At 41.6% G+C, this 26,246-nt stretch overlaps 1 protein-coding gene across 3 annotated transcripts in view; it reads right to left on the bottom strand.

Moving 5' to 3' along the window:
* The window catches only part of LOC137370971 (glutamate receptor 4), a 271,296-nt gene that overhangs the window by 30,686 nt on the left and 214,364 nt on the right, over window positions 1-26,246 (bottom strand). For all 3 annotated transcript variants that reach the window (XM_068032865.1, XM_068032864.1, XM_068032863.1), the window contains exons 10-11: window positions 25,749-25,955; window positions 9,424-9,797 (exon numbers count right to left, since the gene is read on the bottom strand). In XM_068032865.1, the coding sequence (XP_067888966.1) occupies window positions 9,424-9,797; window positions 25,749-25,955 (581 nt within the window). The remainder of the gene's footprint in view (window positions 1-9,423; window positions 9,798-25,748; window positions 25,956-26,246) is intronic.

Consider the following 26,246-nt stretch of genomic DNA (forward strand, 5'->3'; position numbering starts at 1 on the left):
TTGGAATCCAGGGATTGGATTTTATGCTCTCCCCCAGGGCAAGTTTGGAGGTGGGAGAGAATTTAATTGGCAGGATGGTGGCGGGTGGGGACCCCACCATCTTCTCGCCTCTACCCCAATAAAGTCCATGGCGGTAAAGCCCATGGATGGCCTTCCTGCCCCATCATCAATTGAGGCCCTGAAGGGGCAACTAATGCTCAATTGAGGGCCTTATCCCACCGCCGCCGGTATTAACCTAGCAGCGGGTGGGCCTGTCGTCACACAGTTTGTTTTCTGGCTCCCAGGTGGTGGGGGGAGGGGGGACCCTCATTCAAAGGCACTTAGTGCCTGATTGAGGGACCTGGCATCGGGAAGTGGGGGGCCAGCTGCGAGCCAACCCCTACACCCCCCTACCCCATGGCACCAACCCCGCAAAACTCTTCCCACAATGACTCACTTGTGCCCTGCGTCCCTCGATGATCCTAGGCCTCAGGTGGGTGCTCTACCGGAGCTGCTGGCCTCTGATTGGCCAGCAGCTCTCAGCAGGTGGGACTCCCATCTCCGTGGTCCTTAATCCTGGGGAAGGCCCGCTGCTGCCCAGTTAAGTGCCTGATTGATACATGATGTGGCAGGCTTCCCACAAAGAGGTGACATGGGGTCCTCGCCGGCTCTTCAGCCGGTGGCTGAGACCCCCGTAGCCGAAATAAAATACTGCCCCAGGTGTGTATTTTGTTGCCGGTAAAATTAATTGCTGCAGGCACCAATATAACAGCCCTTGAGTAATTTCAGTGCAGACTCTTCTAGAAACTGACTGCCCAAAATATCCCTTATCACAAGATGCTTATGGATGAAGAAAGTCATTTAGCCCAGCTTAATTCATCCATCCAGAACAAACCTACACTCCTCCCATTGCTGCAAATATTTCTTATATGTTTCTTACATGATTCTAGCATTTTTACCTCCAAAATTCTCCTGGAAGTCCATTGCAAATGTTGATAATTCTTTGCATGAAGAAATATGGTTGTTAAAGGTGCTATACAAATGCAAATCTTTCTTTTTCTCTTTTTTGATATCAGTCCTCGCTACCTTTTACCAGTTTGAATGTGTGTTCGCTTGTCCTACTCCCACTGTTTAATTTAAAGGAGCATTCTAGATTAACCTTTTCCATTCCCTTAACAAGACTTCCATAAGAAGATGTCTCAGATTTCTCCTTTTCAGGCTGAAAAGCCCAAGTTTCTCCAGTCCTTCCTCATAACTCAGACTCCCACCCCACCATGGCCTCTGATTTCTTAGGCCTCTGTTCATTCACACCCAGCTTCTGGGCTCCTTCCCCAGCCTCTGTGTATCCCTCTGGCTTCTGATCTATCTCCCTGGCTTCCATTCCACACTCTTCCCCCATCTTTTGATCTCCCTTCCCAGTCTCCATTTCCTCCTGACCCAGCTTCACTTGCCTAAAGGCTACTGCAATGCTAGCAGCAGACTGATCTTCATTAACTCCCTGCCAGCTGGCCACTTGCACCATGCAGCTTGATGGAAATGAGGCCTGAGGTAGAATATCAGGGGCACGTTGGGTCTCACTATTTAGGTGCAGGGATCAAACACTACCCCTCCAGCACACCCAAAAATGGGCCCATCTGAATTTCTACCCCAATATCGCTGAACTTCCATTGTGGCCCATTTAGCTGTGGGATGTTACTTGAACTGGGATTTAATGTTGTGCCTCCCATTCTCTTGCTCCCCTGCAATGTTAGGCATGGGTCTATCCCAAACTCCTTCATAAAACACCAACAACAACGTACATTTATATAACACCTTTAACATAGTATAAACGTCCCAAGCTGCTTCACAGGAGTGCAATCAGTCAAAATTTGACACCGATCCATATACATAATAGAACAGGTGACCAAAAGCTTTGTCAAAGAGGAAGATTTTAAGGAGTGACTGATAGGAAGAGAGACAGGTGGAGAGGTTTAGGTTTCAGGACAACTAAAAGGCCCACTTGTAACACCCCAAGGCAGCATAGTTGTGGTCAGGATGCACCTTGTCACTCCTGATTCCAGCATGCATTTTTAACACTGACTCTCAGAAATTAAAATACTGCTTGGGATTGTGGCCCACAACAAATGTGACTGAGTAATGCCTGTAATGAAAGAAGTATGGAGGTGAGAAAGAACTGAAACCATAAGTAGAATGTTTGTGTGTGTATTTCAAACAGTTGAGTATATGCTATCCAATTATACATGACAGTATTATCTGATTTCCTGCTAGATGGCTTCAATTTTGCATTCTGGGTAATTGAAATTGTGATTTATGGCTCAGTTTCAAAGCTGTGGAAATTTTCCAAGAAGCAGGAAGTAGTGTAAAAAAGAACACTTCAAATTAAAACTAAGCGTTTGGAAGCTACTCTAACAAGCAGTTGATTTTTCAATGGCTTTATATATCAATTTACAAAACACATAGCAAATTTAAATAAAGCTGGCTGCTTTCAGATGAGACTTTACTGAGATTATGAATGTGATAGTAATGTCGCCAGTCACGTGACAGTCTAAATTTTGATTGAGATCCGACTCAAAATGAGCACAGATGTACGTTCAATAGCTACTAATATAAACTCGTCTTCCAGCTGCACTTATTATGATCAGGAGCCTGGGCTGACAGCCATTTACAGAGCTTTGTGCTTTGATTAATGAACAATTCAGTGACTCATTGTGACATACAATCCTGAATGACACACATCCATTCTTTGTATTTTGCTTCCTTGTCTCATTATAAAGTATATTCACAATTTAAAAGTTGCTAATTGCACAAGTTACTTACTGCAAATTCAATTTCTAATGTATTTTGAAAGATGTTAAAACATGTTAGTCTAGAAATTACTATTGGTGTTGTTATTGTGTGAATACTTAACATGATCTTGTCAAATGTTTCTGTTTTGAACAGAAGCTGTGTTAATGCCTCTGTTATAATAGCAGAGAGAGGAATTTGGTATCTTCTTAAAATGTTTGCATAATAATGTCACTGATAGTAGCTTCCAAGCTGAGATATTTTTACCAAGGTTGCTATCAGTCTCTCTCTCATACATCTGTTTACCAAATCAATGCCAACACAGTATAGTGCTGATCCGATGCAGTATAAGGTGTTTTAAAACACCTGGGGCTGAACAGGGAAAGTGCTTCTCTGCAACTGACAATGCTAAACTTTACTGGAGAGTGCTCAGTGCTGACACTGACTGCCATATGTAGAAAAGTGTTCCATTCTCCAGTGTTGACTTCTCTCACTTCACAGTAAAGCACAAAACAAAAACATTTGGGACAGAAATCTTCTTATTTGGTGTTCAAGTGCTTAGCTGCCATGACAGAGGATGAAAGTTTCTTGCAGACAGCGAGCGGCTTATTGGAAAATTGCAGGAGCACCACCTATGATTTTCTGTGCATTGAAATGAATGGACTGGCAATCCTGGACACTACACCTGCTATTTTCCAATAAGCCCTGGTTAATGTCATGTGACATCGTGGAACCTATCAATACAAGGCCATTCAAGATCAGGAAATGCTAAACTTACATAAAACACAATTTCAGCCCCAGCCCCAGTGTTCAATTCTGGGCACCACAAATTAGGAAGGACATGAAGGTCTTGGAGAGAGTACAGAAGAAATTTACTACAATGCTTCCAGCGATGAGGGTTTACTGTTAGGTGGGTAGACTGGAGAAGCTGTGGTTGTTCTCCTTAGAACAGGAGATTTGATAGAGGTGTTTAAAATCATGAAGAGTTTGGATAGAGTAAATAAAAATAAACTGTTTCCAATGGCTGATGTCTCAATATTGAGAGGGTACAGATTTAAGGTGATTGGCAAAAGAACCAGAGGTGACGTGAGGAAAAGAAAATTACACGAGTGGTTAGGATTTGCAATGATACTGGATAGGGTGGTGAAAACAGATTCAATATTAATTTTCAAAAGGGAATTGGATAAATAATTGAAGGAGAAAAAAATTGCAGGGATATGGGGAAACAGTGGAGTAGTGCAACTAACTGAATTGCTTTTCGAAAGAGACTTGCAAATTTGATGGGTTAAATGGCTTCCTTCTGTACTGTACTATTCTATGATTCTATGCTTCTATTAAATGAACATTTAATGCAAGCAAATTATTATGCTTTAAAATATGCTGTATAGTGCCCCTGGGGCATCTTCAGTCTATGTCACTGACTAAAATTCAAACAATTTCAAGATAACCTTCAAAATAACTTCAATGATTCTATGTGCCTGGTTTAGAAATGTGCTGGAATGGGACTCTGGGAATGAAGGTTGAATGTGTTTACTGTGACAAATATATTGCAAATGTTACATATTTCGAAAAATTGAAGTTGCATATACCATTAATTAGCAACTTACAAAATGTCCTCAATATAGTTATACAAATAAAGCATGAAGTCATCACACAGAAAGATGAAAGAGAAACAGTAAATTATAGTTCATACTGTTTTTCAATGGGAGTAAGAATTGATTTTCTACCCTCCACTGAGATCCAATAAAAAAAAACTCTTATTTATGAAAAATAAAAGTGTCAAGTCTGATTATGTATAGCTCATTCATATCTGTGAACTAATTAATGGGATCATGTCCAACTTTACCACGAGTGCGGTAACCTGACAAGTGGTAAGTTGCAGCAGGGCACCCGCTTGGCACCCGCAGATTGCCGGCAGCATTTAAACAAGGTCTGAACCCAAAAATGATTCTGGCCTCCGACACCAGCTTTGGGCAGACAGCGCAGCTACTCTGATGATTTCATGCCCATTTCAGGTGGAAGTCAAAATCACCCAAATAATGTGTTTATATGGAGCAAAAGAGCAGGTTTTCCAAGTACTTTTTGAAAAGGTCTATGCACAAACCAAGTTATTATTTCTCTCTTTCCCATGTGCATTCTCTTGCTGGACATGCCAGCCAGCAAAGCCCCTGTTTTACAGTGTCTGAAAATATCAAAAACAATTTTCCTTATGTGTGACTCTGAGATTCTTAATAGTATTTTACAATTTAAATCTGCATTTCTGTCCATTTATAATTTGGACCATTTGTTTATGGTATTTAAATAACTCAAATTCCTTTTTTATTAGAGGTGATTTTCTGGGATTTTTACCTGTGTTTTCAGGAATGTACTTGCAATTCACAGCCATTTTTCAGTGAAAACCACAGATCAGTGGCCTTGTCAACTGGGTAAAGAATGAAAGAATTTGCATTTATATAATGTCTTTTGTGTCCTCAGAAGCTCCCAAAGCTCTTTGCGATCATTGAGTTGCTTTTGAAGTGCAGTTACTGTTGGTACATAGGACAACTTGCACACAGCAAGGCCCCACAAACTGCAATGACATAAATGACCAGCTCATCTGTTTTTAGTGATGTTGATTAAGGGATAGCTTTTGTCCAGGGCACTGGGAGAACCTCTCTGTCTTCTTTATAGAGTGGCATGGAATCTTTTATGTCCATCTGAGAAGGCAGGCAGGGCCATAGTTTAACCTCACACCCAAAAGGCAGCACCTCCGTCAATGTAACGTTCCATCAGTGCTGCACTAGATTATGTGCCAGCCTCAATTGTGTTCAAATCTAGGAGTGTGTCTTGAAGCCATGACCTTTTGTCTCAGAGGTGAGAGTGTTACCACTGAGTCAAGGTAACATGCTCTCAGGCTAATGCCAGTGTTGATCTCCAGTCATTAAGAGGTACATAAGAGTGAGCCAAAGCTATACACACAAAGTAAATTAATTTCATCCATTCACATGGTAGCAGCACTTCCATTATGCAACACATAAATCTTTGGACAGAATAAGTCATAATTTTACATATTACAGTCAAGCACATAAACTATATTAACAGCACAGAGCAATTTAGGGCACACACATGTGAATGCACATGAAGGTTAAATTAATTTTAATTTGTTCTTAGGTTTTGGGCTACACCTATTGGCCATCCTGACTGTAACTGATTAAAACATCGTGCTACTTAGGCCGTTTTTGTAAACATCAAAAGATAGCAACTTATTGGTTACTCGTAGGATGAAGGAAAACAAAAGACAAACAGGCAGTATTTGTATGATTACAGGCAACAATAGATAAATGCTCCACCGCAACAGCTCAGACAAGAAGCCATCAATCAAAAGGTGCTACCATTCTCTTGCTCCTAATCCCTAATGCTTGCTGATCATCGGTGAACTGCATGCTGATGCCACTGTCAATGGCAATTTTGAGCAGCATACAGCAAAATGTTGATGACCTTTCCGGGTCATTCATGAAGCAGCCAACAGAATGGTGATGATTACTGAGCTGCTGTTTGAGCACATCAAAAGCTCAATCATCACCCTGGTCTGGTTATGGACTTTATTATATTGCACCTCAGTGCTAGTGTGTGTTGTGAAGAGGTGTGATAAGCTGCAGTTGCAATATGTCGTTGTACCTCCCAGCAGTTAGCTGCCTAAACTTAACCTCCCCTTGGAAGGCCTTACTAATGCTATATTGTTGCAGGATATAGAACCACTGTGGACACGATGGGCAGAATGGCCTTTTCTGTGCTGTGACAGTTCTGTGATTCTGTGATATATGAATCATGGTTACTCCCTCAAAAGCAGCCATTAACATATATAATGCTAAATTAATGGTCACATAGCATCTGCAGATTAAAGAAATGAACGCAAATTGATTTATGAAAACCATGGCATTGAAAGGTAAAAAGGTAAAGGAGGCTATTCATCTTATCTTTTTCATCCTTTCCTAGAGAACGATACTTCACTATTGCAGCTGCCACAGGAGGACCATTCCAGATATTACTCACTCTTTGTGCGAAGCTTACTGATATCAGTCCCCAACTTGCCTTTTCCCAGGTTATCTGGCAGTTGTGATTTAACTTGAAATAGAGGTTAGGATCAACCTTTTCTAGTAAAACTTTGTCAGTTTCACTTCTCAAACAGTCCCTTTCTCACTGAAAGCCGAAGACTTTTTTTTAAACATTCCTTATAGGTTCTTTAACATCAGGGATCAGCCTTGTGGCCCAACCCTGCACCACTTTTAGGGAGTGGATGTTTCACAAGAACACAAGAAACAGGAGCTGAAGTAGGCCATATGGCCCATCGAGCCTGCTCCGCCATTCAATACAATCATGGCTGAGCCTGGTCTTCAATTCCACTTTCCTGCCTGCTCCCCATATCCCTTGATTCCTTGCGAGACCAAAACTCTATCTATCCCAGCCTTAAATGTATTCAATGATGGAGCATCCACAACCCTCTGGAGTAGAGAATCCCAAAGATTCACAACCCTTTCAGTGTAGTAATTTCTCCTCATCTCAGTCCTGAATGATCAGCCCCTTATCCTAAGACTATGTCTCCGCATTCTAGATTCCCAACCAGCGGAAACAATCTCTCAGCTTCTACCCTATCAAACCCTTTCAGAATCTTGCATGTCTCAATGAGACCACCTTTCATTCTTCTAAACTCCAGAGAATATAGGCCCAATTTACTCAGCATCTCATCATAGGACAACCCCCTCATCCCAGGGACCAATTTAGTAAATTTTCGCTGCACCGCCTCCAGTGCAAGTATATCCTTTCTTAAATATGAAAACATTTCCCTTGCACTTTGGTAATCACAACTGAATGTGGCATTCAAGGTGCAGCCTGACCAAAGCTCCATTTAGCTCCAGCATTTATACTATCCTGATTTGGCAATATCGCTTAGCATGTTGTTTGCTTTATTGATGGCTGCTCTGCAAAGATTACACATGGTCAGAGTTGAGTCCCTTACCCATGCTAGAACTCTTCTAGCTTCTCCTCCAACTAGTTAAGCACCATTAATCATGCTTCATATTCTTTCTTTCAATGTGTAAAACCTTGCACTTAATTTCTAGTAATTAACACCTGTTCGAGTTGTCCCACGTGTGAACATTATTTACATTTTTCTGTAACTCCTTGGTTGCCTCACTAGACTCTGTTGCGGTCCCTAGTTTGGTAATGTCGGTAAATGTGTCTTTATGAATCCAGGTCATTTATGTAGATTAGGAACAGTAGAGCCCTAGCACCGATCCCTGGGTAGTATATTCTGTACATCTCCACATCTCAGTATCATTCTCAAAGCTAGTAGCTGGTACTTCCTCTGTAAGCCAATTTCAAATCAAACCTCCATGCTTTATTCAGGCCACCCACAGTCAAAATAGCATTAAAAACACCAACACACACTGCTGGTCTTTTAATCCCAATTTTCTGCTCCTTTACTGCCAACCTCAATGAATGTCCGAACTGGAAAATATATCTGCTTATTTCTTAGCCGTGCCCATTATATTGAAAGAAACTGAAGCTGATTGTACCAAATTGAAAGTTGTCATAAAAATAGAATAAAATGAGAAAAGCTTTTTTGACTTATCTGACCCTATACAATTATAAATTTAACCCAACCCTGAGAGAGGTCTGTTAATTATATTTGGAGGTCTGGGAGAAAGTTAAGAAAAATTCAGAGATATTAGTTCAATTCTGCAACCCATATACTATTCAACTCTGACAAATTCATTCCTCAGTTAACTCGCCCTTTGTCGCAGCAGCTTTGGAACCATCATATTTCCCAAGGTAGTTTTTCGTCTCTTTCTATACTTGTTTTAGAATCTCAACCATCTGCTTAACCATATTTAAGAACAACTTCAATATGAATGCAACGCATACATAAAGGGACAGTGCATTTTCACTGGGACATATTTTGTTAATCTTTTTACAGCCCTAGTTTATTTTTGTAAAATGTATAGGGGTAATTTTTAAAAATAAAAATACATTAATACTTTTAGTAGATCTCCCATGTGAGCTAAACTGAGTCACTGATTCACGAGCAGGAAAGTGTAGTTACAGTGTGATAAATTTACATAGGCAGTTTCCATTATAAATGTGGATATAGGAATTTATAATGGAAAATGTTGACAGGAAAGTCCATGCAGATGTAATATTTTTCATGTTATAGACATATACTCATACATAGTTGAAAGTGAGCTCCTGTATTTGAGTACTGAAAAACTATTCAGCTATAAAATTTGGCCATTAGAGTTCAATTCTTTTCATTTCAGCAACGGGTGCAGATTGGACAGAAATGAAATTTTATATACACCTGGACAGTTGACCGTAAAATAAGGTATGCAGCAAACACACGGTAGTCCTCCAAGGGGACAAAATCAGCATAACTTTATGCATTTTACGGTCTACGCATGGTGTATATAAGTTACGTGCAGAAATGTGTAAATGAGGTCATTCACACATTTCACTTATCTATAAAAAAGCAGCAATTTCTCTCGGAACCTTACTGTTTGTGGAAGCATTCAAATAAATTTTAGAAAGGGTATACTTATATTAAAGGGGGAAAAGGTAACGTATATGCACCATGGCATCAGGCTTGACCATAAAATGCACAGAGTTAATAGATAAGTGACCAACCTTGGCGAAATATCGCATCCTTGCTGCATAAAGGCACCCAGAGAAAACCAAAGACTGTTAAAGATGCCAAACTCATTGGGTGGTTGATCACTTGGCGATGCATCTTGTCCATCTTCTGGTTCTTCAGTATGCCACTCATATGGGCTAAACCTGCTGACCAGGAAGAGTACCACGCTGACTCCAATGTAGGCAAAGACGATACACATCCAAATTTCATACGCCAATGGGTCAAGAAAGGAGAAGACGCCAGGTTTGGACTTCTGCGGCTTCTTGATCATGATGGAAATGCCCAGGCTCATGAAGGGCTTGGAAAAGTCAATGACCTCCTCTCGTACTAAAGTAATGGTCAGTGGTGCCACACCAATCTGTGCTCTCTGTGAAATGGGGGAAAATCCTTTTTAAAACACATATCTTAAAATACACACGGGGTAGATGACACCAGTGCAGTCAACTCTTAAAAGAAAATTTCCAAAGATGCAGTTAATTTATTTGTCTTTCTTTCATAATATAAAATTAAATATTTCAAGAAGTGCAATGTAAATGATTACACTATATGACTTACTGATTGTTTATTAATTTTACCAGTTCTCTGGCAGCATAATTTGTTAGAATGAAAACAAGGTGCCAGGAGGCCCCACCTTCTGAATTATAGATGTGCTGTGCATTTTTGCTACATTTAAACAAATTCTAAAATTCATTTCATTGCCCTCCGTGGTATTTCTAGAGGGCATTTTATCAGTAGTCAGATGCAACTACAGGAAAGGTACATTTGTACTCACTTAAACTCGTAAACACAGATTAACAGTCCCTCTAGAAAGCGCACTAAAGCAAAGAGGGATCTGGGTGTCCTAGTGCATGAATCACAAAAGATTAGTATGCAGGTACAGCACGTAATTAGGAAAGCTAATAGAATCGTTTATCATGACGGGAATTGTATACAAAAGTAGGGAGGTTATGCTTCAGCTATGCAGGGCATTGGTGAGATCACATGTGGAGTACTGTGTACAGTACTGGTCTCCTTATTTAAGGAAGGATGTAAATGCATTGGAGGCAGTACAGAGAAGGTTTATGAGACTAATACCTGGAATAGGCGGGCTGTCTTATGAGGAAAGACTGGACAGGCTAGGCTTGTATCCGCTGGAATTTAGAAGAGTAAGAGGCGACTTGATTGAAACCTATAAGATCCTGAGGGGTCTTGATAGGGTGGATGTGGAAAGGATGTTTCCCTTTGTGGGAGAATCTAAAACTAGGGGTCACTGTTTAAAAATAAGGGGTCACCCATTTAAAACAGAGATGTGGAGAATTTTTTTCTCGCAGAGGGTCGTGAGTCTTTGGAATTCTCTTCCTCAAAAGGCAGTGGAAGCTGAGTCTTTGAATATTTTTAAGGCAGAGGTAGATAGATTCTTGATAAGCAAGGGGGTGGAAGGTTATCTGGGGTAGGTGGAAATGTGGAGTAATCAGTTCAGCCATGAACTTATTGAATGGTGGAGTAGGCTCGAAGGGCCGAGAGGCCTACTCCTGCTCCTAATTCATATGTATGTAACATATGATCATCTTGTTATATCTTGATACAAATACTCTCCATTGGGCAAGCAAGCTGATTGGGACCTGATTGTGGCTCGGTGTGGGCCTATAGGACAGACAGAAGACAATACTGGTGAGCCAGTGCAGCCTGCCAGATTTCCAGCATTGCTATCTTCAGTATATCTGGTTCACTCCTCCTGAGATCAGGATCAGAGTTTCAGAATGTTATTGCCAGCACTAACCCTAAAACACTGAATTATTTAGTGTTAAAAAGAATCTCAAATTGTTAGTCAGATTTGTAAGAACACAACTTAATGTTCATGTGTGCTAAATATAGAAGATGCACAGCAAACAGAAGTGCAAATTGTGCAGCATTATTGATGATGTAACAATATTCCTACTAAGTCAGGCTGCATTTCACCAGAAGGAAAGCTGTCAAATGGGGTCAGAATGCACTCTCTTACCCATACTAATGGGTAGAGAGGCCTGAAACAAAATGTCCTGCCTATCCTCCCAGCTGATAAATGGTATACGGTATTTGGGAGACAAACAGGAAGAAGGGCTTCACCAATGCCTTAATGAATAATTGCACCACTTAGTATGGTACTAAATTATACAGATCAAGTTCTCAAGTTGATTCCTGGTTTGTGCTGGAGTCGTCAAGCCTTCCGGAGAACCTGTGAGTATCCCAGATTGGGGCATGAATCTTGCAAGCTGGGAGATCTTCGTACTTTAAATTGCTCACAGCAGCGGTCCCTGTCTATCGGGGAGGGAGATTGGGATCAGAAAATGGGGGCTCAGGGAGAGAAGGAAACTGGGTGATGGGAGCTCAGGGGAGAGGGAGACTAGTGAATGGGGATCATGGTATAGGGGCATGGGGAGAGAGGGAGACTGCATGATGGGGGCTCAGGGGAGAGAGTGATTCGGGAATGGGGATCAGGGGATTGGAACTTGAGTGGAGGGAGAGATGGAATCTGCGGAATGGAGGCCCGGGGTGGGAGAGGAAAACTGGAAGATGGGACCTCAGCGGAGAGGGAGACTGGGGATTGGTGGAGAGAGAGACTGGAAAATGGGGGAGATGGAGAGGAAAATGGGGTTCAAGGGAATGGGGAGAGAGGGAATGGAAGTAAAGGGATTGGGGCTTGAGCGAAGGGGAGATGGGGGAAAAAGGATGGATGAGAGATTCAGCATTTTCTGCAGAGCTGGGGGCAGCAGCTGCAAAGTGGTGAGTGGGAACATTGCTGAGAGAGGAGCAGCCAGTAAAGGGGTGAGTGGAACCTGGGGATCCTTACAAAGATTGTTGCAAATGATAGGCGAATGGGGAACAATGGGATGGAGACCGAGGATTCTCACTGGAAGAACCAAGGAGGAAGGGAAGAGGAAAGCTTTTGAACTGAGGGCTATTAGACTATAGGAGGCTACACTGCAAGCAGCTATTGAGGGGAGAAACTGAAATAGCATTTAAAAGGGAATGGGATAAATAGTTGAAATGAAGGAATATAAATGGAACTACTGGTAGGTGGGTGGTGAATGGGGTTACCGGAAGCTAGCCAGCACCAGCTGGATACTGAATGGTCTCAACCTGTGTTGTAATTATTAACATTCCATGAAAACTCTCCTTTCTTGAGTCTGAGCCCAGGGAATGGTTTGGAACTGTTAGTGTTGAGATGAGTTTAGGGCTACGTGACCTGTGAGAAATGCTCCAACACTGAGCTCACTGCTTGCTGTGTGATTTTTCTTTGGTTTGGTGCAGATCAGTCTGTGCAGGTCGACTTTGACAAGTTAAGTCCAATTACAGATAAGCTCGGACTGAGGTTCCCAGTTGAATTGTCACCTCTATACGGAACCTGAGCCCAAACAAGTGTGCAAGGCGATAGGCAGGGAGATTGGGCCTAGTAAAAGTGGCATTGATTGGAAAGCCTGACCACACTTGGTGCAGTACAGGAGGATTGTGGTTGTCGTTATCAAGGTGAATATCAGTGTGTTATAGGATTACTACTAGTTACAGCTAGTTTATCTTGGCATTGCACCTATACTACCAGTTACATATAGACTTATTATAGAATTATTATATTAATTTGAAGGGAATCTAAGTGTTACCAGTACAACTATTAGTTATCGGTGCAATTTCAGTGCGTTACTATTAGTTATTGGTGGAATTAAAATTCCTCCCACCTTTGTTTTTCCCCAGTGAATCATTTCCCCACCTTCAGTTTCCCCTCTTCGTCTGTGAATGGATGGTCTCCTGGTTCTTGGAACTTGTCCCACACTAGCTACTGTTAAGAGTTTTCTTCTGTTCCTTTTGTAAAATATTTTTTAAAGAACCTATTGTTGAATTCTGGACATTGATTCATCTGGAGATTGCTGAACTTTGTGGGTTTTTTTAAAGAAAGATCAACAGAAGGTTTGGAACTGAGTGAAATGTAAACAGACGGAAGGCACCTGTGTCCAATTAACCCAGCAGGTATGGTGGTGCTTGTGACTTTGAAAAAATGTTTGCAAAGGAGTGGAAGGCCAAGATTTATAGATGTCACAGAACGTGCATCTGAACAGTTTTGGTTTCATTTTGAACTGTTAGAAAAACTCAGTTGCTGTGTTGAGATGACAGCTGATATGTTTTTCTCTTGAAAAAGAATTCCTGCATCAAGTGTTTAGTATTTCCTCCTGTATTTGAAGAACCTTTACTGCTACATTGCTACTATAAGACCTAAGAAAATCCTTGTTGCTGCTTCCTGCTGTAAAGCCTGACTGAAGCTTTCTGTGCTGCATCTGTTGGAAGCCTACCCAGACTGATCATCAACATTGCCTGGAAAGAACTGTTCTAGGACAATTTCACCGATAGCCACCTATTCACCTTTGGGACACCTCACCAAAACAAAGGACTTCATTCCATACCTTTTTTTCAGCATAAGTGGTTTTTTAAAATTTCTTTGATTTCTTTGTAACAGCTGTAAACAAAAATCCCTTTTCTTCCGGTTAACTGGTTGTGTGTGTATGTATGTGTGTGTGTGTGTGTGTGTGTGTGTGTGAGGGCTAGGATAAATAAGGGTTTTAGCATTTCAATTTGTATGTACGTTTTATTTAATTATTGGTTAAAACTTGGTTTATAATAAATTGATAATTTTGTTGTTTATTAAAGAAACTTGGCTGGTGCACTTTATTCTGGGGTAAAATAGAGTATCTGATTGATTGTTTCAGTGTTACAACCAGGTGAGAAAAAGGTCTATGGATCCTTTCAGCCTTCACCTGGCTTTATTTTTAAACACACCAAGTTTTTAGCTCCCCCTTTGTTGAATCCTCGTTCACCGCTTGCCAATTATAAGGCAAAGAAACGAGCAGAAACAGGCTTTCTTAGGTTTAAAGAAGAAAAGTGAAATTTTATTCAACTTACCTAAACTCTAATTCAGTTGATGCCTATGGACACACGATGCGCCAACTTTAGCATGCACACACGATACACACATGCAGATAGGGACCGAAAAGAGCAGAAGAAAAATTAAAGTGGAAAGGTTTGAGGCAATATCTGAAGAGTTGTTGTTATGGTTCTTCGAGCTCACTGTAGTCCTTGATTGTAGGTAGGTCTTGCTTTTTTTTGGGGCCCAGTATTCTTCTTAAACCTTGTTCAATGTAGGAGACTTTTCTCTCTTGGGGCTTATATATCTTCAGTGGGTTTCAGTTCCGCGAGAAAGAGATGGGAGCAGACAGGAAGGGTCTTTCAATCCAGGAGCAAAACAGCTTTCTGCCAGTTCAAACACTGTCTCTACAATTTAATACTCCGCAAGTTGGCCAGCAGGGTAATCACGTGACCGACTGATATAACCACTTCTGGCTTTGTTTATTGTATTGCAGCAGGGGATAGCTCCTTTGTTACAAGCAGTGTCTGTTAATATGTAAAAATGTCTTTCCAGCCAGGGGCCTGGCAACCCCTTGTAACAGGCCTTCTTCCCAGCAACAATTTGAAATTTAATGTCCATGTGGCGAAATTAGTGTGCCTCATTCTTGGCATTTGGGGCCTGCATGACATTTGGTAAGTAGGAAAATTTAAATATATGTTGTGACCTGTGGAGAAGTGGGACTGAACTAACAGTGCACTCTTCCCGCCTCGGTCGTACCACTACTGACACAAAACCATGAGCAAATATCATCATAATAGGCTCCCACCTGCCAAGAACATTGATTTTTAACTGTTGTTGGAGTGGGGAAATGACTTGTTAAACAGATCAGCCATGGCTGGAAAAAAATTTACATACGAAAAGACATTGAAGGTGAGCAAGTGCATTCCAGGGCCTGCTAAGGAGGATACAATCCACAAGGGCCAGGACAGGTTAAAACAGCTGGTCAGATGACTAACTGGCTGTTCCAGGGTTTTCTTTTGAACTGGCCACAGAGAGTTTGAACTCAGAAAGACTATTTGCTCTTGGATTGAGAAGATCTCTCCCGCCTCCTCCCATCTCTTTCTCACAAGCCTCTGAATTCACTGAAGACACATGAACCCAAGAGAGAAAAGTTTCCTACAGCGAACAAGGTATAAGAAGAATACTGGGCCCCAACGAAAAGCAGGATCTACCTGCAATCAAGGACTCGACAGTGAGCTCAATAACCGTAACAAAAACTCTTCAGATATTGCCTCAAATTTTTCTACTTTATTTTTCTTCTGCTCTTTTCTGTCTCTATTTGCACGTGTGTATAGCCTATGCATGTTAGCATGGGCATGTCATGTATCTGTATCTGTCATGCATCAACCAAATTAGAGTTTCAGTTAAAGCTTAATAAATTTCAACTTTTCTTCTTTAAACCCAAGAAACCTGCTGGTTTCTTTGCCTTATAATTGGAAAGCGGTGAACAAGGATTCACCAAGGGGGAGCTAAAAACACGGTGTGTTTAAAATTAAACCCTGTTATGGTAAGACCAGGTGAAGGCTGAGAGGGACCCCTAGACACCTTTCTCTGCTGGTCGTAACAGAAATTTGGGAGCTTGCTTCCGGAACTGACCCATAGACAAATGAGAGAAATTGGAAGTGGGAAGCCAAATTGTTCCCAATCAAAAAAGAGCAAGATTTCAATACAGGTTTTCTTGTGGTTGTGTGTGCTTGAATACTAACATGTCTGCAACTGAAGCTAGTAGCTTCCCAAGCCAGGGTGAAGTAACTTGGGATAAGTTAAAAGCACTGTCTATGGAGGAGTTGAGGAACATGGCTGAGCAGTGTGGGATCACTGTACTTGGCAAGGCTAGGAAATCTGAACTCCTAAGGCTAGTGGCCAATCATTTTTCCCTTGAATCTGAAGAAGCAGAAAGAAGGTTTGAAGTAGATCCGACAGGGCATTGCTAGCAAAGCTAAAATTGGAACAGAGGAAACTTGAATTAGGGGAGAGGGAGAAAGAAAGAGCCTTCCAGAAGGAACGTGAAGAAAAAGAAAGACAGGAGAAGGAACAGGGGAGAGAAAGAGAGAGGCAGAAGAAGGAGAAAGAGAGAGCCTTCCAGAAAGAACATGAAGAGAAAGAAAGAGAGGAGAGAGAGAGAGAAAGAATATTCCAGAAGGATTGCGAAGAAAGAGAGCTGAAGCAGCTTGAATTAACTAGGGGGCGACAGAGTAACCCCAGTGAAAGCATGGCCAATATGGAGGAGCATAATTCAGGGCTGGGGACAAAATTGTTAAAGCTAATTCAACTAATTCCAAAATTCAATGAGGAAGATGTAGAAATTTTTTTGTGTCTTTTGGAGGAACTGGCGAGGCCGCTTAAATGGCCAGCTGAGACCTGGTCTCTTTTACTACAAAGCAAGCTAACTGGAAAAGCCGATGAGGTTTATTCCCTGTTGCCAGATGAGAGTTCATCAAATTATGAACTGACCAAAAATGCTATCCTCAGGACATATGAATTAGTACCCGAAGCCTATCGCCAAAAGTTCAGAACCCTCAAGAAGCAAGCTAATCAAACTTACCTGGAGTTTGAAAGAAGTAAGCGGCTGGCTTTTGACCAGTGGCTGAGGGCTCTTAAAGTACAGCTCAGCTATGAGAATCTCAGAGAACTAATTCTGTTAGAGGAATTTAAACATTCTCGCCCACTCTCCATAAAGACCCATGTAGAGGAGCAGCAGGTTCAGAGAGCCTGGCAAGCGGCCGTTCTGGGCGATGAGTTTACTTTAATTTATAAGTGGTTTCCCAGGGAGAACCTTTCCTAGTCACCGACATAAATCCGAAAAGGAGAAAGGGTGGGAAAGTGATAGGAGCCCAAGCAGTCCTGAGAGAGAAAGGAAAGCAGGAGACACCAGCCAAAAATGAAGGTGCTGTGAGCAAGAGTGAGACACAGAGACCTGTGTGCTTCTATTGTAATAAAGCAGGGCATTTAAAAACTGACTGCTGGAAACTAAAGGGAAAACTGGTAGGGTTAATCAGGGCACACCCACTCAGTGAAGAAGAGAATCTGACGGAAAGCACAACAGAACAAGCTGTGACTTTAACTGCAGTAAGAGTGAGACCCAGGAAGTCTACTGCTGCAAGTGCAGGAAAATTTAATAGGATTCCTGAGGGTTATCAAGGTTTTGTGTCTGAAGGGAAAGTAACCCCATACCCGTCGAGTGGGGCAAGCAAGCACATAGTAATTCTCAGGGACACAGGGGCCACTAGATTCCTTTTACTGGGAAACGGCCTGACCATTCCCCCCAGAGAACACAGTGAACACCAGAATGGTGGTGAATGGTATCTGCGAGCAGTCTATGCCTGTACCTGTACACCGGGTGCACCTGGAGTGCGACCTAGTTTCGCGACCGGTGACCGTAGGGATTGTCCCTAGTTTGCCTGTGGACGGGGTTGACCTGCTCCTAGGTAATGATCCGGCGGGGGTGAAAGTGGTAGCCCCTTGCCCAATAGTGAAAGAAAGAATGCAGGAGGTCAGAGAGACAGAGCAATGGCAGGAGACGGTCTCCTGCAGTTTCCCTGCATGTGCAATGGATCAGGCCATAATCAAACCAATTCCCCCAGAGGAGACTGAATTATCATTGCAGGCAAATGACCAGGTCGGTCTGTCTGAGACTTTCTTTGGAAAGTTAGGAGACCCAGGGAAAGAATTAAATGGATTTCCCTAGCTGAGGCTCAGCGAGCCGACCCAGTATCGCGAGAGTTAGCACAGGCTGCCCAGTCTGAAAGTGAAGCAGAGGGAGTCCCTGATTGGTAGTATTTAAAGAATGAGGTACTGATGAGGAAATGGAGTTCTCCTCACAGACCTGAGAGCAAGGAGTGGACAGTGGTTCACCAGTTAGTGGTGTCGCAGAGGTACCGGAGAGAAACATTAAGAAGGGCTCATGAGACTACAGTGGCTGTACATGATGCTATACAAAAGATCAAAGCCCATGTAAGACAACAGTTTAATTGGCCAAAACTCCACAAAGATGTGGTGGAGTACTCCAGGAGTTGAAACGTGTGCCAGGTTGAGGGGAAACCCCAACTTACTGTGAAACCTGCACCCCTAAGTCCTGTACAGGTGTTAGGAGGACCTCCAGCAGAGGGCTGGTGAGCTGTAAGGGACTCCTGCCGAGAACAAACGGGGACAGGCAGGCACAAGGCTGGCAAAAGTTTAAACAGGGAAGCGGAAAAGGTGACCAACAGGACAGGTTTAAGGAAGTCCAGGAGGAATCCCAGATGAAAACTCCTACCGTCCAGTCAACCAACCCTGAAAAATGTGAAAAGTTAGACCCCACATCCTCCTATGTAAATGCAGACACTAGAAGCACCCTACCAGCTAACAGCATTTACAGGAACTTGCAGAGACAAAGAAAGACCTCTAGCGGGCAGAGTAATGGTGAGGGTGATGCCTCACCTAGTTGAAGTGCCACAGGGGATTGCAGTAGAGTCTGCACAAATACTTGCAGGCAGGAGTGTCCTCTGGGGCAAAGGGGAGATTATCAAAGAATCTTCTCCAGTCAGAACCAAAGTCTTTGCGTAACCCAGCAAAGCACTGAAAGAGAGTTCAGGATAGACCCACCCACTACTGAGTCTCCTGAGAAAAAAATTACCTCAGCATGAACAAAGACCCTAGGCAGCCATTGAAATGGGCAAACGGAAAAAAACTGCCCCCCACCCCCAAAAAAGCATAATGTTTTCTGGGATGTCAAAAAAGGGGGGGGGGGCAAGCCGTTTTCATACATTTTTGGATTTATGAATGAATGGGAATGAATGAGAGAAATGCATGTTTTTTTCTGTATCTTATATTTTCTCTCGACCCTTTTAATGAAATGCACTTTTCTCAAATCGCATTTCATTCCACTAGGTGTGGAGGTGTCAGGCTAGGCCCCCACCTGCCAAGAATGAGGCACATCAATTTTGTCATGAACATTGATTTTTAACTGTTGTTGGAGTGAGGAAATGACTTGTTAAACAGATCAGCCGTGGCTGGAAAACAACATTTACATACGAAAAGACATCGAAGGTGAGGAAGCGCATTCCAGGGCCTGCTAAGGAGGATACAATCCACAAGGGCCAGGATATGTTAAAACAGCTGTTCAGATGACTAACTGGCTGTTCCAGGGTTTTCTTTTGAACTGGCCACAGAGAGTTTGAACTCAAAGACTGTTTGCTCCTAGACTGAGAAGATCTCTCCTGTCAGCTCCCATCTCTTTCTCACAAGCCTCTGAATCCACTGAAGACACATGAACCCCAAGAGAGAAAAGTCTCCTACAGCGAACAAGGTTTAAGAAGAATACTGGGCCCCAACAAAAAGCAAGATCTACCTACAATGAAGAACTCGACAGTGAGCTTGAAGAACCATAACAAAAACTCTTCAGATATTGCCTCAAATTTTTCCACTTTATTTTTCTTCTGCTCTTTTCTGTCTCTATTTGCATGTGTGTATCGCCTATGCATGCCAGCATGGGCGTGTCGTGTATCCGTAGGTGTCAACCGAATTAGAGCTTAAGTTTAAGTTTAATAAATTTCAACTTTTCTTCTTTAAACCAAAGAAAACTTGTTTGTGCTGGTTTCTTTGCCTTATAATTGGAAAGCAGTGAACAAGGATTCACCAAGGGGGAGCTAAAAACACGGTGTGTTTAAAATTAAACCCTGTTATGGTAAAACCAGGTGAAGTCTGAGAGAGACCCCTAGACACCTTTCTCACCTGGTCGTAACAATATACTCAAGTAGAGGACTCAACCTATATAAGGTGAATGGAATCACATATTCAGCTGTCATGTGACCAGATGTCACATGGTCAGAGGTCACATGGTCATAATGTCACATGATTAAACCTCCAGGAATGCCACCAACCAGAGTTGGCAACCCTAGCTGGGCGGTTGAACTCAACCAGAGCTATGTTTCCCTTCCCTAATTGCTGTCCAGTGACTGCTGCTGGAAAGGATACTTGTATACTTGTCACATGAGGACAGGTTCAGGCTTGGCTACAATACCCTCCAGTGATCAGGTAATATAAGACACCATGGAGCCATACCACAGCAAGAGTAAGCTTGTTCAACAGAGGAAAAGCTGAAGTTTTAAAAAGAAAAACAGAGCAACATATCAAAATAAAACAAAATAAGGAAACATCATCACATTTTTAAGTATATTTTCAACTGTAGATGCATTTCTGTTTTTTTTTTAATCCCCTTAACTTACCTTCTACAGAAAGAAGTACAGTTAGCTTTCCACTAACAAGATTGTGATTTGGTGCAACCAAAGCATTTTTGTTTGCTTTGATGGAAGTCAGTACTGTTTGGATCGAGTGCAGTGTGTCTGCTTCCAGTGGGAGCACATTAAAAGGTTAAGGGAGAATGACTTCTTCCACTGCACAGTGGAGCCAATCAATACGGCAGGCAGAACATTTCAGCAGCTACTTCTAAAGACTTCCTTCAGAGGTGTAGTGAATTTATGAAAGGAGAACATTGTCTACAATGTATATCAATCTCAATAGTGTGTCCTTCACACTGGTCTCCTGGCAACAATCCTAAAATATCCCCAAAGAGACAATTGCTAAGATGTGATTATTTTGTAAGTTTTTGTGCTTTAAACAACACAAATGGGAAACAATTTAGAGCCAGCTGTAATTTTTCTAATTTTAGAAGTATGAAAAGAGTATTCTTGTGTGTGGAATTAAAACTCCAGATAAACTCAATTAGGTTTCTATAAATAATAAATTAAAACAAAAAGCGCTGGAAATACTCAACAGGCCTGGCAGCAGATGTGGAGAGAGAAGCAGAGTTAACGTTTCAGGTCAGTGACCTTTCATCAGAAATGGCAAAGGTTAGAAATGTAATTGGTTTTAAGCAAATAAAGCGGGGGTGGGGGAAAAGAGAACAAAAGGGGAGCTGTTGATAGGACAGAGGGCTGGGGAAATTAACTGACAAGGAGGTCATGGGGCAAAGGCAAAGAGTGTGTTAATGGTGTGGTGAAACACAAAGCATTAGTGCAGAGAGGGTGTTAAGTGACAGAATAATGAACAGCCCTAGCCAAAAGTACAAACATGAAAAAAAGTGGACAGGCACATGGTAAAAAAAATGAATGATGAAACAAACTAAAATAAAATTAAAATTAAAAATTAAAATTAAAAAGGGCCAGTCGGGCTCTGAAATTATTGAAAAGTTCAGTCTGGAAGGCTGTAGTGTGCCTAATTGGTAAATGAGGTGCTGTTCTTCGAGCTTACGTTGATGTTCACTGGAACGCTGCAGCAAGCCCAGGTCACAGATGTGGGCATGAGGGAAGGAGGATGTGTTGAAATGGCAAGTGACAGAAAGCTCTGGGTCTTGTTTTCAGATTGAGCGGTTTCTATAAATGTTTGATTTTTATCTTTCGTATTGCTTCTGCCAGTCTTCCTGTGCTGCTCTGCATTTCCTGTTTGAGACACTGGCTCGACAACCTTTTTCCCAGATCTCTGCCAACATTCATCTGACTTAGGGAAAATGTTAGAAGCTATTATTAAAGACGTTACAGCGGGGCACTTAGAAAAATTCAAGGAAATCAAGCAGAGTCAACATAGTTTTGTGAAAGGGAAGTAACATGCTGTGACTAAAGGGGAACTGGTGGATGTACTGTACTTAGATTTCCAGAAGGTATTTAATAAGGTACTACATCAAAGGTTATTGCAGAAAATAAAAGCTCATGGTGTGGGGGTAACATATTGGCATGGATAGAAGATTGGCTAGCTAACAAGAAACAGAAAGTAGGCAGAAATTTGTCATTTTCTGGTTTGCAAGATATAACGAGTGGCAAACACAGGGATCTGTGCTGGGGCCTCAACATTTTACAATTTATATAAATGACTTGGATGAAGGGATCGAAGGTATGGCTGCTAAGTTTGCTGATGACACAAAGTTAGGTAGGAAAGTAACTTGTGAAGAGGACATAAGGAGGCTACAAAGGGATATAGATAGATTAAATGAGTGGGCAAAGATCTGGCAAATTGAGTATAATCTGGGAAAATGTGAAATTGTCCATTTTTGCAGGAAGAATAAAAAAGAAGCACATTATCTAAATGGTGAGAGATTGCAGAGCTCCGAGATGCAGAGGGATCTGGATGTTCTAGTGCATGAATCGCAAAAGGTTAGTATGCAGGTTCAGCAAGTAATAAGGAAAGCTAATAGAATGTTAATCATTTATTGTGAGGGGAATTGAATACAAAGTAGGGAGGCTATGCTTCAGTTATACAGGGCATTGGTGAGACCACATCTGGAGTACTGTGTACAGTATTGGTCTCCATATTTAAGGAAGGATGTAAATGTGTTGGAGGCAGTACAGAGAAGGTTTATGAGACTAATACCTGGAATGAAAGGTTGGATAGGCTAGTCATGTATCCGCTAGAGTAAGAGGTGACTTGATGGAAACTTATAAGATCCTGAGGAGTCTTGACAGGGTGGATGTGGAAAGGATGTTTCCCCTTGTGGGAGAGCCTAGAACTAGGGATCACAATTTAAAAATAAGGTGTCGTCCATTTAAGACAGAGATAAGGAGAAACTTTTCTCTCAGAGGGTTGTGAGTCTTTGGAATTCTCTTCCTCAAAAGGTAGTGGAAGCAGAGTCTTTAAATATTTTTAAGGCAGAGCTAGATAGATTCTTGATAAGCAATGGGGTGAAAGGTTATCAGGGGTAGTCGGAAATGTGGAGTCGAGGTCACAATCAGATCAGACATGATCTTATTGAATGGTGGAGCAGGCTCAAGAAACCAAGTGGCCTACTCCTGCTCCTAATTCGTATGTTCAGCAAGCCAGGGTGAATCATCTCCCAACTTCATTTTCCTCTCTCCTTTGTTCGGAGGTTGGACATCCTTTCTCTGACCTTGTCCCTGTTGGTGGAAGTTGAGTCACAGGTGGTTTTCTGCTATTTATTTATTTTTTATTTCGAGATACAGCACTGAAACAGGCCCCTCGGCCCACTGAGTCTGTGCCGACCAACAACCACCCATTTATACTAACCCTGCAGTAATCCCACATTCCCTACCACCTACCTACACTAGGGGCAATTAACAATGGCCAATTTACCTATCAATCTGCAAGTTTTTGGCTGTGGGAGGAAACTGGAGCACCCGGTGAAAACCCATGCAGTCACAGGGAGAACTTGCAAACTCCGCACAGGCAGTACCCAGAATCGAACCCGGGTCCCTGGAGCTGTGAGGCTGCGGTGCTAACCACTGTGCCACTGTGCCGCCCACTGTGCTATGTGCTGATTGTAGCAAAATCATAAATACATTCTCTGTATTTACAATTTTGCCACACCCTAGAACACAGAGGATATCTTCCATGTGTAGTGAATCACAGGTCTCAACCAATGTTGAAACCGACCACATCACAATGCAGTGAAGTGGTTCCCGAGTGCACTGTGGATGCTGCTTAGGTTGTTTGGCATATTTTTGCAAGTGAGTATAATTAGGAAAATAGTCCTTTTTTATTTATGTGAACAGTATAATAATTATTAGTCAATCTCCCATGGCTTCATGCATTCAGGGTCAAGATCAATATTCAAGTCAAGCAGGGTTAAAGAGCAGGGCAAAATTGAGAGGAATGATGAGCTATAGAGGGCCGGGTATATGAGGGAAGAATGGAGAGGAGGGAAGGGGAGAAGAGGGGAGGAGGTGAAGGGATGGGGATGGGGAAGGGGACAGAAAAAAAGGCAAAGGACAGGGCACACAGAGTTTCATCTGAACAGGATTGAGGGGCAGATAAACCTCCTTTCCTGCCCACCAATCCTGAAATTCGTTTCACCAGTAAAGGGGGGCGGGGGGGTTAACTTCAGCACCTGACATCTGTAGGCCCCTAAACTATATCTAGTGGTTGGAGGAAGGGATGCTGCAAAGAATACTTTGCAGCAGGACCCGAGAATTGATTGTTGCACTCCTTCCATTGATTGAATTAAATGAAGCTCTGTTGATTTTAATTGGGAGCATGCAGGTGGTCAGTGCCCAAAATGGCAGAATATTTCACTAGAATAATTTTAATTTTTGAAGTTTTTTTTATCTTTTAAAATTTATGCTTATAGCATTACAATCATTCCTTCTGTGAATTTGTCCCAGGCAAGGTGTGAGGCTCTTGATTTGCAAATTGCTATCACAGGGCCACCTACAGGCATATCTGGTACTACAGCTGGTATGATAGGTTTGCCCAATCGGACACAAATCACCATGAAAGTTTTCAATGCAATGCATACTAAATTTAATAGGTATGAGAGGCTGGCTACTAAAATCAGAATGGATGTTTTCAAAGGTCTCATCCTTACTCAATACCAATACAGTAATCTATTTACTGTACACAAAACATTAAAGTTTTCAGAATAACATGAAAACCAAGATAAGCACCAACCAAAAGAATGAGTAACTTTGTTGGATACAGTGATGACAGTGTACCTCAGAATTAAGTTCTGGATATTCCTCCACATGATTACTTGCTTGACAAGCAGAGAGTTGCCAGTGAGGAATGAATGTCAAGATTCAGTTGAAACTACCAAGGGATTCTGCTTTAACACTTTGACTAAAGCTGAAATTTAACAAACACAATCACATACAGTGCTGCAGAGAGATGCAATTCTTTCAGTTCTGTACTCCATCCCTTCATGTTTATATCCGAGTTGTCTGATGCAATGTAAATAGTGTGATATTAAAGAAAACAGGATAATCAACTTTACATTACATTTCTGTATCAACCTCTCCCTTGCATATAGTATTACTAATATTGCTGGTCACTTTTGATTCAGCTCAGTTATTTCAACCATCAATTTTCACAGGAGTTCCCTGGTGAGAGATCAGCAGACTCCCTGGAGAAATGGTATAAAAGGCTAAAAATACTGTTTATATCATTTCTCTCGGGGCATTGCCCATCTATCTTCAAAGCGATCAAAAGAATCTCATGGTATTTCAGGACCCCTTGTTACTGGATTATTGGACACTACTTCTGAAAAATTTTGAACTTAACTGTGTTCTTGTTTTCACATATTTTGATGTTTATAACATCTTCCTAAGCATTTGGTAATTAGGACTATCAATGCAAACTGCAAGAGAGCACAAAGGGCCAACCCATGTTTAATATAGAATTATAGACACAGGAAAGCCCTATCCATACACTTTCACACAATCCTGTTAAATTTGGGTTTTAATGCAATGTTTACAGACAGCACTCAATGGGGTTGAAATTCCTGTATGTGCCATATTGCTCAAATTTTTCACAGGCTATTTTAACAAAGTAATTTGAAATAAATGGGATAATAGCATCAGTAAACAGTGGATGCAAGAAATTGATACAAATTCATTAGTCATAGCATTAAGATTAACACACGAGAAATTTCAAACCCAGAAGGTGAGAAACATTTTTTCCAGCTATTGTATAAAAGATACTTACTCCATAAACAAGTTCGCCCACCATTCCATTCCAGATTTTAGTATCTGGATCCCTTGCTCCATATTTCCCATCAGGAACGATTTTAAGCTCGTATTTGATACCAATATGTTTTGCAATTTCTGAGGCTAAATCCACGCAGTAACCCTCATACTTGTCATTTCCTTCCAGAGTGTCATGATTTTTCTTCAGCATAACATATGGACCCTCCTGATAACCAAAGAACAGATTAAGTCTGTGAAGCGCAACAAAAAGTTTAAATTCATTTAGTTAGTAATGCTAAAAGCCCTGCTCAGCAGAGGGTCTGATAAAACTCTGTATCACAGACATTGTTCCTAGTTACATTCAGGATAAAAATCATTCACAATAAGAGACAAACTATTTTTATTTTTTTATTTTCATTCAATTTAAAGTGTATATAAGTTTTATCTCAGCAGGTCTTATCAAGAAAGACCGTACGTAACTGGAATGTTAATATCATGTATTTACTATGGCTCTTGG

This window comes from Heterodontus francisci, chromosome 6, assembly GCF_036365525.1.
Source record: "Heterodontus francisci isolate sHetFra1 chromosome 6, sHetFra1.hap1, whole genome shotgun sequence".
Lineage (NCBI taxonomy): Eukaryota > Metazoa > Chordata > Chondrichthyes > Heterodontiformes > Heterodontidae > Heterodontus > Heterodontus francisci.